The 12,372-nt window shown below is 49.2% G+C and overlaps 7 protein-coding genes across 7 annotated transcripts; 2 read left to right on the top strand and 5 right to left on the bottom strand.

The window, feature by feature from the left end:
* Positions 1 to 730: 730 nt before the first annotated feature.
* Positions 731 to 2,397, top strand: BO85DRAFT_423797 (A4/G1 family peptidase). The gene is made up of 2 exons (XM_025658019.1): positions 731 to 1,019; positions 1,122 to 2,397. The coding sequence occupies exon 2, from the start codon at positions 1,188 to 1,190 to the stop codon at positions 2,133 to 2,135; it is 948 nt and encodes a 315-aa protein (XP_025513962.1). The 5' UTR covers positions 731 to 1,019; positions 1,122 to 1,187; the 3' UTR covers positions 2,136 to 2,397.
* BO85DRAFT_423794 (acyl-CoA dehydrogenase family protein) lies at positions 2,392 to 3,867 on the top strand (the record flags this gene model as incomplete). Its single annotated transcript, XM_025658018.1, has 2 exons — positions 2,392 to 2,771; positions 2,849 to 3,867. The coding sequence occupies exons 1-2, from the start codon at positions 2,444 to 2,446 to the stop codon at positions 3,865 to 3,867; spliced, it is 1,347 nt and encodes a 448-aa protein (XP_025513961.1). The 5' UTR covers positions 2,392 to 2,443.
* On the bottom strand, positions 3,822 to 5,770 carry BO85DRAFT_521328 (uncharacterized protein). Its single transcript, XM_025665194.1, has 3 exons — positions 5,279 to 5,770; positions 4,978 to 5,211; positions 3,822 to 4,904 (listed from the first exon to the last, which is right to left on the bottom strand). Exons 1-3 carry the CDS (start codon positions 5,461 to 5,463, stop codon positions 3,920 to 3,922), a joined length of 1,404 nt encoding a protein of 467 aa, XP_025513960.1. The 5' UTR covers positions 5,464 to 5,770; the 3' UTR covers positions 3,822 to 3,919.
* Positions 5,771 to 5,779: 9 nt separating this feature from the next.
* BO85DRAFT_439749 (uncharacterized protein) lies at positions 5,780 to 6,269 on the bottom strand (the record flags this gene model as incomplete). Its single annotated transcript, XM_025658727.1, has 2 exons — positions 5,780 to 5,809; positions 5,943 to 6,269. 2 exons carry the CDS (start codon positions 6,267 to 6,269, stop codon positions 5,780 to 5,782), a joined length of 357 nt encoding a protein of 118 aa, XP_025513959.1.
* Positions 6,270 to 6,731: 462 nt separating this feature from the next.
* BO85DRAFT_56734 (Clavaminate synthase-like protein) lies at positions 6,732 to 8,220 on the bottom strand. The gene is made up of 3 exons (XM_025665493.1): positions 7,993 to 8,220; positions 7,827 to 7,922; positions 6,732 to 7,765 (listed from the first exon to the last, which is right to left on the bottom strand). The coding sequence occupies exons 2-3, from the start codon at positions 7,879 to 7,881 to the stop codon at positions 6,924 to 6,926; spliced, it is 897 nt and encodes a 298-aa protein (XP_025513958.1). The 5' UTR covers positions 7,882 to 7,922; positions 7,993 to 8,220; the 3' UTR covers positions 6,732 to 6,923.
* Positions 8,221 to 8,416: 196 nt separating this feature from the next.
* Positions 8,417 to 10,536, bottom strand: BO85DRAFT_450685 (uncharacterized protein). Its single transcript, XM_025660437.1, has 3 exons — positions 9,827 to 10,536; positions 9,511 to 9,762; positions 8,417 to 9,440 (listed from the first exon to the last, which is right to left on the bottom strand). The coding sequence occupies exons 1-3, from the start codon at positions 10,178 to 10,180 to the stop codon at positions 8,538 to 8,540; spliced, it is 1,509 nt and encodes a 502-aa protein (XP_025513957.1). The 5' UTR covers positions 10,181 to 10,536; the 3' UTR covers positions 8,417 to 8,537.
* A 596-nt stretch (positions 10,537 to 11,132) lies between these two features.
* BO85DRAFT_56707 (Hsp40 co-chaperone Jid1) lies at positions 11,133 to 12,212 on the bottom strand. Its single transcript, XM_025665492.1, has one exon. The coding sequence runs from the start codon at positions 12,086 to 12,088 to the stop codon at positions 11,162 to 11,164; it is 927 nt and encodes a 308-aa protein (XP_025513956.1). The 5' UTR covers positions 12,089 to 12,212; the 3' UTR covers positions 11,133 to 11,161.
* Between the last annotated feature and the right edge of the window lie 160 nt (positions 12,213 to 12,372).

Raw genomic sequence — 12,372 nt, 5'->3', positions numbered from 1 at the left:
TGATCCTCGATGGAGGATCTGATGATACCCATGACGATAGATAGAGACTAGACTAGAACTCATTTGGTTACATTCTTGGGGCGAATATCACATGGATCAATTGATCGCATTAATTTCCCCGTTTCATTGATTGGGCGGATGTTGGGAGCCTTGTTCTACCCTAAGTATCACAAGCTCAAGTAGAATGACCCTATCGACATTCCCGACAGCTCATGGTACGTAGGTGAGCTTTATGCTTGCCCCCTCATAGTCCGAAGAAACAGACTCAGCTTGGTATCTTGATATAATCTCTGTCAATAGACTCTATAAGGCGATGCCTGACCCAACGAGACCCATGCATAGTCCGGTATGAGCAGGAACCGCAAGTCGAAGGCACCTTGAACTGAAACAAGGGAGATCTGGCCATACTCAGGGACTCAGAACCCCAAGGGATCAAACAAACCCCGAGCGGATGTTTTCAGCAGCCACGCGGACATGCCACAGAAGCGGAAGGGGTCTTGTGTCGATTGGTATGTGAGATTCCTCATTCCTGCACTCGTCACCCTCCCTTCTGCAACAAAGCCACATAGACAGCTACTGCCGACCCATGTTTCGGATCAGCTCAGTTTTAATTTGCCTTCATATCTGACAAGTTGTCTATTTGTTTATGTCTGACAATGAGATCAGACATTCGGTCATGTTATATGCTTCAACAGTGCCCCTATGGCAGGTGATACGATCCGCTGAAGGCCTCAGCGCATCCAACCACCATAACCGCAGCTTCAGCAGTCGTCGATCCTGTCCTATTCCGTCGTTCATCTGCCTTACCTATTGCATCTGAAAGCCCTGTTCGGTGTCTTGCACCTATCAGGGAAAACGTGCGCACTGCACCCACTCTTTCCGGCTGGAGTCTGGGAAATCTGGACGGTCCCAGGTAGATCGGTGCTAGGGCAAAACCTTGATAAAAATAACTTGTTCGATCTTGGGTCCGACGGCCAATTGTATACGCACTGGAGACTCTTGATGATTCGGTCCGTGACGTACGTGCACCTCCACACTCCATCGGTGGATTATGTGTCCCCGTGGGCACGCGGAGATCGGGGGCATTAGTCGAGAAACTTGCCTAATCTAGTGACAAGCAGGAAAGTAAACGCTATCCGCATGCGACTTGCAGATCTTCCAGAGGGATATAATAAAGTCGTGCATCTATGACCTTGCAGGACACGACCCGCCCCCTCCTGCCCTCTATATTATCGATACCCTCTGCCACTAGCGTCGTACATCACTCTTCACAATCCATTCTCCTCTCATTCATGATGAAGTTCACAAACTATCTTTTGACAACTGCATCACTCGCAAGCAGTGTCCTAGCGGTTCCAGCTCCCCGCACCGGCTTGGAGGACAGACTCCGTACGCGGTCATTGCAGCGCCAGTCACATCCTCTTGCACCACTTCCACTTGACACATCCACCAAAGAGGAGTCCCGACTCCTTGAACCTGACGAAAATACTACCCATGTTACATACAGCAGTAATTGGGCGGGCGCAGTGCGCGAGCAACCACCTCCGCAAGGCACGTATTCTGCCGTGTCGGCAACCTTTCGCGTACCAGAACCCACGGCGCAAGGGGGTAGTGGAACGCAGGCTGGATCGGCCTGGGTCGGGATAGATGGCGACACATACAGCAACGCCATTCTCCAAACAGGAGTCGACTTCTACGTGGAAAACGGGCAGACGTACAACGATGCCTGGTATGAGTGGTATCCAGACTATGCATACGACTTCGACCTGGATGTGAGCACAGGTGACACAATTGTCGCCAAGGTGGAAGCCATCTCGCCGAGTCAAGGCGTAGCCACAATCGAAAACATATCAACAGGGAAGAAGGCCACGCAGACGATCAAAGCCCCAGCTGCGACAGCCACTCTTGCCGGACAGAATGCCGACTGGATCGTGGAGGATTTCCAGTCTGGCGACTCAATGGTCGATCTGGCTGGCTTCGGGGAAATCAGCTTCTGGGGCGTGCAAGCACAAGGGGGAGGGTCTACATGGGGTGTAGATGATGCGACTATTGTCGAGCTGAAGCAGGGCAACCAGGTGTTGACGGACGTGGACGTGCAAAGTGACTCGGCCTTCACCGTGTCATATACGAGCTAATGTGATGGTATATAATTGCATTTTCTCATTCTTCGATCATTTTTCTCCTTTTTGGCCGGTGACATAATTTCTGTGGTTGATTTTGAAGACGCCTTGATGTATTTCGGTAGTACTACTTAGCTTAAGGTTGATACATCCAGCATGCGGGCTCGGCTATTGGGAGGAACCAAGAAGGCTATATGGCCCTCGGGTATTTGCCGCATTCTATGATCGCATGCCTTTTCGGTTTTCCTTATATATATCAACTTTCTACTTCCCTAAACCAACTCATTTTCGATGCGAAAATCTATCCATATACTCAATCAACCATGTCCCGTATATACCAACTAAGTCGCGCCCTTCAACACAGCCGAATTGGCGCTCTCAGGCCGGGCTCCTCCCTTCTACCCGCCCGGCCATCCCGCCGCTGCGGCTTCAGCACCAGCGCCGCACGCCCATTAATGGAACTAACAGGCTTCACCGAAGAGCAACTAACAGTGCGTGACGCGGTATCCGCCATCTGCGCCAAATTCCCCAACACATACTGGCAAGAATGCGACCAGAACGAGCGCGACCCGAAAGAGTTCCACGCCGCCCTAGCCCGAGACGGATGGTTAGGTATCGCGCTTCCTGAGGAACTAGGAGGCGCAGGTCTAGGTAGGCCAATCTCTCAACCCCCTCCCAAACAACCTTTGCCACTCTTCACAGTGTTATATAACTAACATCACATCCAGGAATCTCCGAAGCAACAATGATGATGCAAACCATCACCCAGTCCGGCGCCGGCATGGCCGGCGCACAAGCCATCCACGCCAACGTATACGCAACACAACCACTCGCCCGGTTCGGCACGCGCGAGCAACTAGAAGAAACCATCCCCAAGATCATCGACGGTACATGGCGCACATGCTTCGGCGTCACGGAGCCCAACACGGGCCTCGAAACGCTCAAGCTCAAAACCCTAGCCACCAAAAAATCCTCCGGAGATGGTAGTAGCATCTACTCTGTCTCAGGGCAGAAGATCTGGATTACCTGCGCGCAAGTGGCCAGTAAAATGATTCTATTAGCGCGCACGACCCCGCTGGAAGAAGTAACCAAGTCCACGCAGGGTCTATCGATGTTCTGCATCGACCTCGATCGCACCAAGCCCGGTCTGGACATGCGCAAGATCAAGAAAATGGGCGGACGGGCTGTTGACGCTAACGAGGTGTTCTTTGATGGGTACGAAGTACTCGCAAACACTCTCATTGGGCAGGAGAATGAAGGGTTCCGGATTATTCTGCATGGGATGAACGCGGAGCGGTGTTTGCTTGCTGGTGAGGCATTGGGGTTGGGGTATGCGGCGCTGGAGCGAGCAGCGGATTATGCGAAGGAAAGAGTGGTGTTTGGACGGCCGATTGGACAGAACCAGGGCATTGCGCATCCGTTGGCGGATGCGTATATGAGGTTGGAGGCGGCCAAGTTGGCGACGTATCATGCTGCCAGGCTGTATGATGCGTCGAAGAAGGATGAGACGATTCCGTTGCATTCGGTGGGAGTGGCGTGTAATAGTGCGAAGTATTTGGCTGCTGAGGCGGCGTTTACGGCGTGTGAGAGGGCGGTGCTGAGCCATGGGGGTATGGGGTATGCGATGGAGTATGATGTGGAGAGGTATTTGAGGGAGTGTTTAGTGCCCAGGATTGCGCCGGTTAGTAGGGAGATGATTTTGAATTATGTTAGTGAGAAGGTGTTGCAGTTGCCGAGGAGTTATTAGGGTGGTTTATCGGGTATCATGGAAATATGTCTTCAACTACTAGATCATACTACTAGCGTCTTCTATCCACAAACTTCATAACTTTATTCCCTGTACCGCTCTTCTCGAACCCACGTATATCTTCAACAAAGGTCAATTTAAACAAGTGCCTATTATCCGGTAAAACAAAGAAAAACCTCTCCACTTCATAAACATACTGCTCAAGAGAGATCATATCGTCACTTGCCGCGGCACGAAGCATCCTAATCTCAAGTGTTGTTTGGGGAGAAGAATCAAGCGTCCCTACGATAACCTGCCATTGTAAAATGCCAAACGTCTCCTTCTGCATGAACATCTCAATATTCGAAAATTCAAAATACTCACCATACCACTTAAAGCTAAACCGACGGTCACGACCCCGGAGTCGGAGGACGCGGTAGTATTCCATCTCAGATTCCGGGACAATGGATCTTGCAATTTTCGGCACTGGATGGACGGATCCAAGGTCTCCAGTGATATAGCGCACCAGCGGGTTTCGTCGACGCTGTAAAGACGTTTGCACAATGACACCCTCTTCGCCCTCTGGAAGAAGCTTCAAATCAGAGGAGGGCGTGTCACTTTCCATGATGGAACGAGGGAAGATCTCAACAAGGATGCTGCGGGTATCAAACACAAAGTCTATAGACATATCTTGATATGACGATGCTTCTCCAGTAAGATCAGGGTTATGGATTGCGTAAGGTCCTGCCTCTGCGCTTCCCAGGATGGAGTATGTCTTCACTGCCGGACCCAGTATGGCATAAATATATCTTTTCTGAGTGTCGGTAAGTGGCTCGGATGTGTAGATCACTTTGGTCAACTTGATCACATTTCGCTCGTCTGCTGAAAGAGTCGAGATATGATGAATGACTTGGATCACTTGGCTGCTATCGCCAGTCAACACATTGACGTTGTATCGCGCCAGTGCGCGTACAACTTCGCTCGGTTTCATCAAGTTGCCAGCACTCAGTATGGTTCCTCCTGCGTTTTCTAGGATCTCGGTCAGAAGGTCAAGTGATCTGCGCAGCGTTGAGAAGAGTCAACTTTCGTCGTTGGCATTTAATTGTCCTCGGGCTTGGAAAAGTAACCTACCTATACAAATACCCCGAGGTATGCGTCGTCAGTATCCAATCATGCGGCTCGACAACTCCACAGGTGCGCAGAAACTCGCCAAACGCTGCGCGATGTTGACGGTTTTCTTTCACATCTGTGAAAAACATCAAGTGCATATCTCCGGAACCGCCGCCGGTAACGCTGACGTAGGAGCTACGCCGGTATTCATTTTGGGTGTTCGTGTCCTTGGTTAATCGCTCGATAACTTTGTAGCTAGTAGGAAGGTCATGAGTATATCACCTGATCGGAGGAGATGTTTTAAACAGCTGGTAAGACTTACAGGTCCTTTTTGGTAGTTAGGGGCCATGACTCGAGGGTGCTGATACCAGAGTCCGTACTAGATTGTGCCTGCACAGTAGCTTGGATTTCCTCAGGGCTGGGTGGGTAAAGTAGATTAGGGTTGTAAAGCGGATGGATCTTCGCAACTGCGAGAACTTCGTCCAAGGAAAATGGGTTGGTACTCATGATGATGAACAAAGGACATTATCACAAGATAGAAGTTCCTAATGTTAGGGTTTCAAAGAACAGGGGATTTGTTATACCCTCACGCTGCAGTCACCCATAGGCTCAGACTGACGCTGTTCAGACCCAAATGCTACTTCCATGGTGGTTTGCTAATCGCGTGAAGTCATCTTCCGCTTTCTCGAGATGAACTGGTCAGGTGGGAATCAAACGAATATTCGAAAATTTCAATGTGGGTTATATGCCTAACCGTGGGGTTTCGTAGCGAGTGATTGGCGTAATCTGTTTGTTTTCCTGACGAAGACAAAATAGTATGTAACTAGTACTTCCCAGGGGCTTGCTGCATATGCTGTAAGTATGTCGTACGCTAGATTGGGTTTACGAGATGCAGGTAGGGGGGTGCGTTACGTTGCAACATGGGAATTCGTATCCTCTGCAACTGAATTGCTTACTCCTAAAGCGTTATGAACTGAACTGCTTACTACAGATACGCCGTATAACCTCATGTCCTCAACAAGCAACCAATCTGAATCCAGTTCAAAATTAAACTGCTTCGAAGCAGGTGACACCCTCCAGCGTGCAAAGAGCTGCGCATTCTCCACCAGAATGCGCTGCAGCATCTTTCCCCTCTCCTCTACCCCAGGCCATACGCCCTGCCATTCGCGTACATACAGTTCCATGATCTCCAAGGCTTCTCTGACCCATCCCCCTGCCCTCTTCCTGTCAATGAATCCCTCCTGCACCATCCGCCTTCCCAACTTGCCCAAGAACCGCTCCCTCTCCTGCCTATCTTTCACCGCGGCATGCATGACCGCTAGTAGTATATGCGACCGGATTGACAAGTCCAATTCATCCACATCAATTCCTTGGACCCCTAATCCAAGTGTTTCCTCCACTGCAACAGCGGCTAGAAACTCTACCTCCTCCTCACTCCCAACCTCTCCCTCCCACCCCCTCCACCACGCCTGCACTCCAATTCCTCCATCCGGCCACCCACACCATATCACCTGCTCTGACTGGCTATTTCCATCGGGACCCTCCCCCCGATATTTGTGCAAGATACTCTGTCTCCAGCCCATATATATCAAACATTCCCTGCGCGACCAATATCCCAAACCTGTCGGATCCCTCTGTTTGCCAGGGGGTAACCTCAGCCACGCGAGATGGTGGTGAGGTATCAGGAGTAAAATGGTTAAGTGAGAAGCGCGGATGTGATTACGAATAGGATGGTGCGCTGGGGTAGGCCGTGTGCCGGCGTGTCATAGTTGCCTCCAGCGTGCTGAGGGCCAATGAAGTAATAGTAGCAAATGGTAGAAAGGGCTGCCTACGGTGTGTGCACGCGAAAGTGTAGGCCCAGCGAGGGAGTTGCAAAATGTGTATAGATGATGCCGGACTTTGACGATACATATATGTCATCGGGCCTTGTTTATATCTAAAGACTGCTCAACTACTACAGGAATATGCTATTGAACTCTGCTGTTAGCCTTCAATGAGGTAGGAAAAGGTCTCGCATCCCAACGAACCCTCCGCAAATGGCGCTCCGGATCCCTGACATTGCTCCGAGCATGAAGCCACCTATAATTATCCATCAAGATTACAGACCCCCTGGGCAAACAATCCGACGTAAGTTGCAGGGTCTCTGCCTGCACCTTCTGTCCCAGCAAGCAATTCTTCAACTCCTGCAACGCTAGCGCCGCCTCCGCAGTCAACGGGGTGACAATATCTTCACGAAAACGAACCATACTAGGCAACCCCTTGGCATCCGTAGCCATCAAGCCGCCCACAACATGGCGTTTCGTATCACATTTCACAAACTCGAGTGGGACAGTAATACGATACTCGGGCCGGAGCAGTGCAGTGCAAGTTGACGTCGACAGCAGGGAACTCAGTCTGCCGACATTCATTACGGAGAGAGTACCACCGCCACATTGGTCTTCTCGTAGGACCTGCAAGGCAAAGTACCGAGGTGGGGCTTCTTCATAGCTACAATCAGTGTGCCAAGGAAACTCCTTCATTGTCTCGGATCGGGCCTGATGAGATGGGGTTTGGAACGACGTGCTGTTAGGTCGAATGTCCCAGAACCAGCCGCGGGATGCACTGTGGGTGATGGGCAGTCCGTGGCCATGTTGTTTGTGGAGACCAACCATGAGATGTTGGAGATAGTGGCTGGAATCATCCTCAAATTGCAGACTGACCTTGAGGATGCCGGTTTGCCGGAGGGTGTTCGATACATCTGTGATGTGGCTGGGATGGCTTGCATGGCGGAGATCGTTGGCTACCAGATGTGGCACAGCGCGTGATGTCTCTGATTTTTATCGGGTGAGTCAGAAGGCCATCCCCCTATCGTCGCTTGAAGGTCAACTTACTAGCTGTAGAGCCCAATGGTTTATTGGGCTTGATGCTCCTTATTGCTTGCTGCATTTTCAGGGGAATTGGGCTCAGCTTCAGAATCAATATACAACCTGAAAGAGAGGAACTTTAAAATGAGAAAAGACACTAAAGAGAAAGGGCAAGCAGGAGAAGACTTCAGACTGTTCTGATGTAACAGATTGTCTCTGTATGTGGTAGCACCGACAAGAAAGCGGCTTGCTGATCTAAGTTGTCTGATCAGTTAATGGAGAGACAGGAACTACATGGGCTACATATAGAAGCCCCCATGAAAGTCAATGCGAATTAAGGCAAAGAAAGGCTCAGCTGGAACTAATCACCAGTTCGTATGTCCCCACGTTCTGTCCTACTCTCGGTGCAAGCCTCTGAATACACGTATGGTGTACTTGCTCTACTGCATCTCCAATTGGCGAGTTACATACAGTGAAATTCTTCTTGTGACCAAAGCAATGTGGATTATGTCATTTATGTAATCCAGAGTATTCTCAATATATCTAGTAATTGACAGCTAATGTCTAGATTGACTACATCGTAGACCTCAAGCTTCTTGCCTACGCCTAAAGCACATTCAGCTTCATATGTACCCTGGACTCTATTATCATCAAATATATCAACCCTTCAAGAAACACATACCATCTAGAAGTCTTCTAGCTCTAAACTGTCAACAACCATTTTCATTAACAAAGAGATTAGTTACTGTTAATTACAGAGCACGTCCACGCTCCTCCTTGGCTTATAGCACAGATTCTCTGCGGACTACACCTCCACACACCAACACCAAGAAACTCACCCTGAATCGAATGATACGTCCCAACGAGAGGATATCTAGCCAATTCTCCCTCCGAATTCAATACCACATCGTACCGAGCTTGATTGACTCTGCGCTGGACAATGCATGTTCCAGGAACCAGGATGGGGGGGCGCAAATCCTCCAATCTTGACACCCAATCCGCAGCGTCAAGGTCTTCGCCAAACAAAATCCCTTCTCCTTTTCCACCTCGAATTGGTTTCAAAATATACTCTTTCTTTAGCTCGGGACTATCCTTGCAGTATCCAATAAACCGGTCGAGCTCCGATGAGCCAGGCAGTAGTGTCTCAGTAATGCCTTTGTTGAGGGTCTTGGCCTGTGCGGGTGTAATAATGTTTCTTTCTATCAGTGATTCAAGTTCCTGTCTAACAATTCCCAACATCCGTTTGTCATGCACCAGCAGAATTGTGCGCATGTCATTGAAGCATCTGAGGCTGATTTGATGGAGCATTTCTGGACTCAGAGCGCGAAGTTCTCGCTGGTGCAGCTCAAGACCGACTTGATGGATCTCCTCCAGGATCTCTCTGTTGTGATAGATCAGTGACGATAAGCGCTCAGTTTCCTGAGATTCGCCTTCCCTAACCACGCAGCAGAGTCTGTATTCATCCTTGTCTTCTGGATTCGGCACAAGTCTGAGATCATTAGGTAGCACGAAGCGAGAGCTGATTCCAAAGCGCGTTCTGAGCAATTCCACAACCATGTGGATGTCAATCCCATGTTCATCACCTTTGAGAAGATGCAATGGCAAGTTGTGATCGAACAGACTCATTATACCGCCTATCATCTATTAAGTCGTATTGTTAGCTACTGCATGGTACTGCTCAATGGCCAGTATCATGATCAACATCACTTACTTCTGCGGGGTCTGTCGCTCCGATAAAGCCAATACTTCCATCAGCAATACCCTGCTCCTCCAATGCCTGTTGCCCGCAAGCTGCATACATCAGTCCGTTGAAACAAAACCGAGCATTTATTTCACTGATTCGAAAGTTCTCTATAGAACCAGATGCCACTTCATTGTCTTCTTCAATTAGAAAATCCGGTCTCCACGAGCCGCGGCACTTTCGGTACGGATGTATCTTGCATGGAACTTGGCTATCAATCCACTATGACATGTATCATTTAGCAATGTGATTGCTTTCACAGCACTATATGGGGTTAATAACATACACGAAGAAGGTCCTCCTCCACAGGATCCAGAGGCATCCGTTCAGGGAATCTAGACACCGAGTCCGTCCACCACCTCTCCACGATATCAGTGATAGCAGAGACTAAAGCATTGTTAAGCTCTTTCCATTGGCGCTGGTGCTCTGAGGAAACAAGAATAGGCCGAGGCATAAAGGCTGATCTTGAGCTGTTGTTCCATGATTTATCAGAGCAGAATTGCAACAGGCTCTCCTGGATCGCCTCATGGTCTTGACTGTATGTCGCCTCATGAGAGTCGAAGGAAGTTATAGGCTCGTATCCTCCTCCATCGAGGGGGATATGAACTTGTTGAAGGCGTGCTGGTGCTGGCGGCTTCATTGTGCTCGGATATAGGTGAACGTATATATTCAGAGGTCGAAGTGGACAGTTACTGGTTGTTCAATGTGATGTTTAGTAGTAGTAGAAATCCTTGTATTGCCTCAGCTACTAATACCCTATGAAGGTGCATGTAATAGAATCATATCGATTACCAGGATGTGCATGCAGCTGAAGGGCTCTTCTATCCTTCCACACCGCGCTCCACCACTTGGGCAGCACAAACGAGAAATACATCAATCTCAGCTGATCGTAGTCAGAGTCTCTTACTTCTAGCTACAACACTGATTCTTATCACAGCTACAGCGAAAACTTGGGATCATGACGCAGGCGAATTTCCAACTATCAGGCTCATACCATTAGTACCTAGCCAAAAAAAAAAAAAAAAAAAAAAAAAAATTCAAAAAAAAAAAAAAAAAAAAAAAAAAAAATCAGTATGGCAATTATCGAGAGCAATCGGCTTAAAGGTTCATGATACAGCTAGCCATGGTATAATGTCATAATCCCCCGTATAGTAGTTATGTACCGGGATCAGGGTTGCATCAGAGCAGCACAGAATACGGGGTAGCAATTATTGCTACTAGCTGAATAAGAACATTACTGTATGTATCTGGATGATAGATTACCAACTACGTATGCGAAACTTCCCATCAATATGTACTCCGGAAGAAAAATTGTGTATTCGCCTTGGACTATGCCATGGTTGTGATTTCGACGGCTTCGAGGTTTGCTAGCTATTGTTGCCGGGCAAACTCATAAGCCTGGCACAGATGCAGCACGCATGTCGGGTCAGGAATATGGAAGTTGGTTGTTTGCATTGTAGATTCTACAATTGGCTAGCATATGATTGCTCGGTATGTAGGATGCTGCCATGCATGCATGTTTCAGGGCATACATTCAGAAGTGGAAACTCCAGGCCTCCGTAAAACTGAAGTAATTAGCATATTTACAACGCCCGCGAACGAGCTACGCATGCAGTCTATGTCAACTGCTAGTTTCCGCCTGGACTGAATCTTGTAAGACTCTACAGTCCTGTCTCTCCGATCCAATAACCTCCGCAGGTGAGTCGTCGGAGCTTTTTTGGGAATGTAAAACTTGCTTATAAACCGGCTGTTCTTCCTCCTTCAACCCACACCCGGACGGGTCTCTTCGGATAAGGAAGTGTTGGACCCTTGCATCTACCGACTGCATTTGATGCTGAGTGTTCTCCCTGCGCCCTTTCAAAAGGCGGGATGACTCTTGGTTCAGCTCCCAAAGCCGGTCTTCGTAACCGCTGCTGAGCTTGCTAATCCAAGATGCCTGGAGCGCTCCGCCCATTAATGTCAGAAGTATCACGAATGTCGCAAAGGTCCGATGGTCCACCAGAGTCTGCTGCTTTCCCTGGTGACGATTATTCCACCTTTCCCAGTCTTCCCACGTCGCGTTCGCGTATATCGGACCGTAGTTACTGGAGCCCGTTCTAGCCCAGGATGGGATCGGCGTTTCATACGGATGGAGGTTCCACCCCGCGCCACTGAAATCGTAGGCTGCCCGTCTACTAGGGTCAGATAGAATTTCATGCGCAGCCACTAGGATGTGGTATCGCTGAAGTCTCACTTCGGGTGTGAGGTCTCTGCATAGTGGATGTCCGCTACATGGGCGATCCGGATGGTAGATTTTGACCATTTCATAATAGCGAGTCTTGGAATATGGCGCGGTCCGATCTTGTTTAAATAGCTCATATGGGGTGAAAGTGGGAGATGACGGCCATGAGAGATCCGTCTCTGGGTTGTGAGAAGCGGTGGCATAGCGCCTGGCGGAATAGCGAGACTGTGAGGGGAAAGCACGAGACCGAAGTGGCGAGGACAGGCATGGGGTGTTCAGTAACTGCAGTCCACCACCACAGCAGAGGATGTTGGGTTTCTTAAGCATGGCCGCATGGTTTCACATGGAGAGATATGTAAGACCTCTCCAGAATGTTTTAGACCGATGGCAAAGTAGAAAGCACCGGGGTTTGAACGGGATTGTCTGGTTGTCGATACAAATAATCCCGCTAATTCCGAAGTTCGGATCTCCACATGAGATCATCACGTGCGGGTCTCCGAAGCTCCAAAGCTTCCCGCATGAAAACTACCTCCATCGCCGTCGTCGACGCTGTATATAATTCCGCTGTATAGAAAATGCCTGATTCACGCGACGATCACGGCCGGAGACGG

Source organism: Aspergillus piperis (assembly GCF_003184755.1).
Source record: "Aspergillus piperis CBS 112811 unplaced genomic scaffold BO85scaffold_13, whole genome shotgun sequence".
In the NCBI taxonomy this organism is placed as follows: domain Eukaryota; kingdom Fungi; phylum Ascomycota; class Eurotiomycetes; order Eurotiales; family Aspergillaceae; genus Aspergillus; species Aspergillus piperis.
The sequence above is the reverse complement of the archived record's forward strand: the minus strand, read 5'-3'. Positions and strand labels throughout refer to the sequence as shown.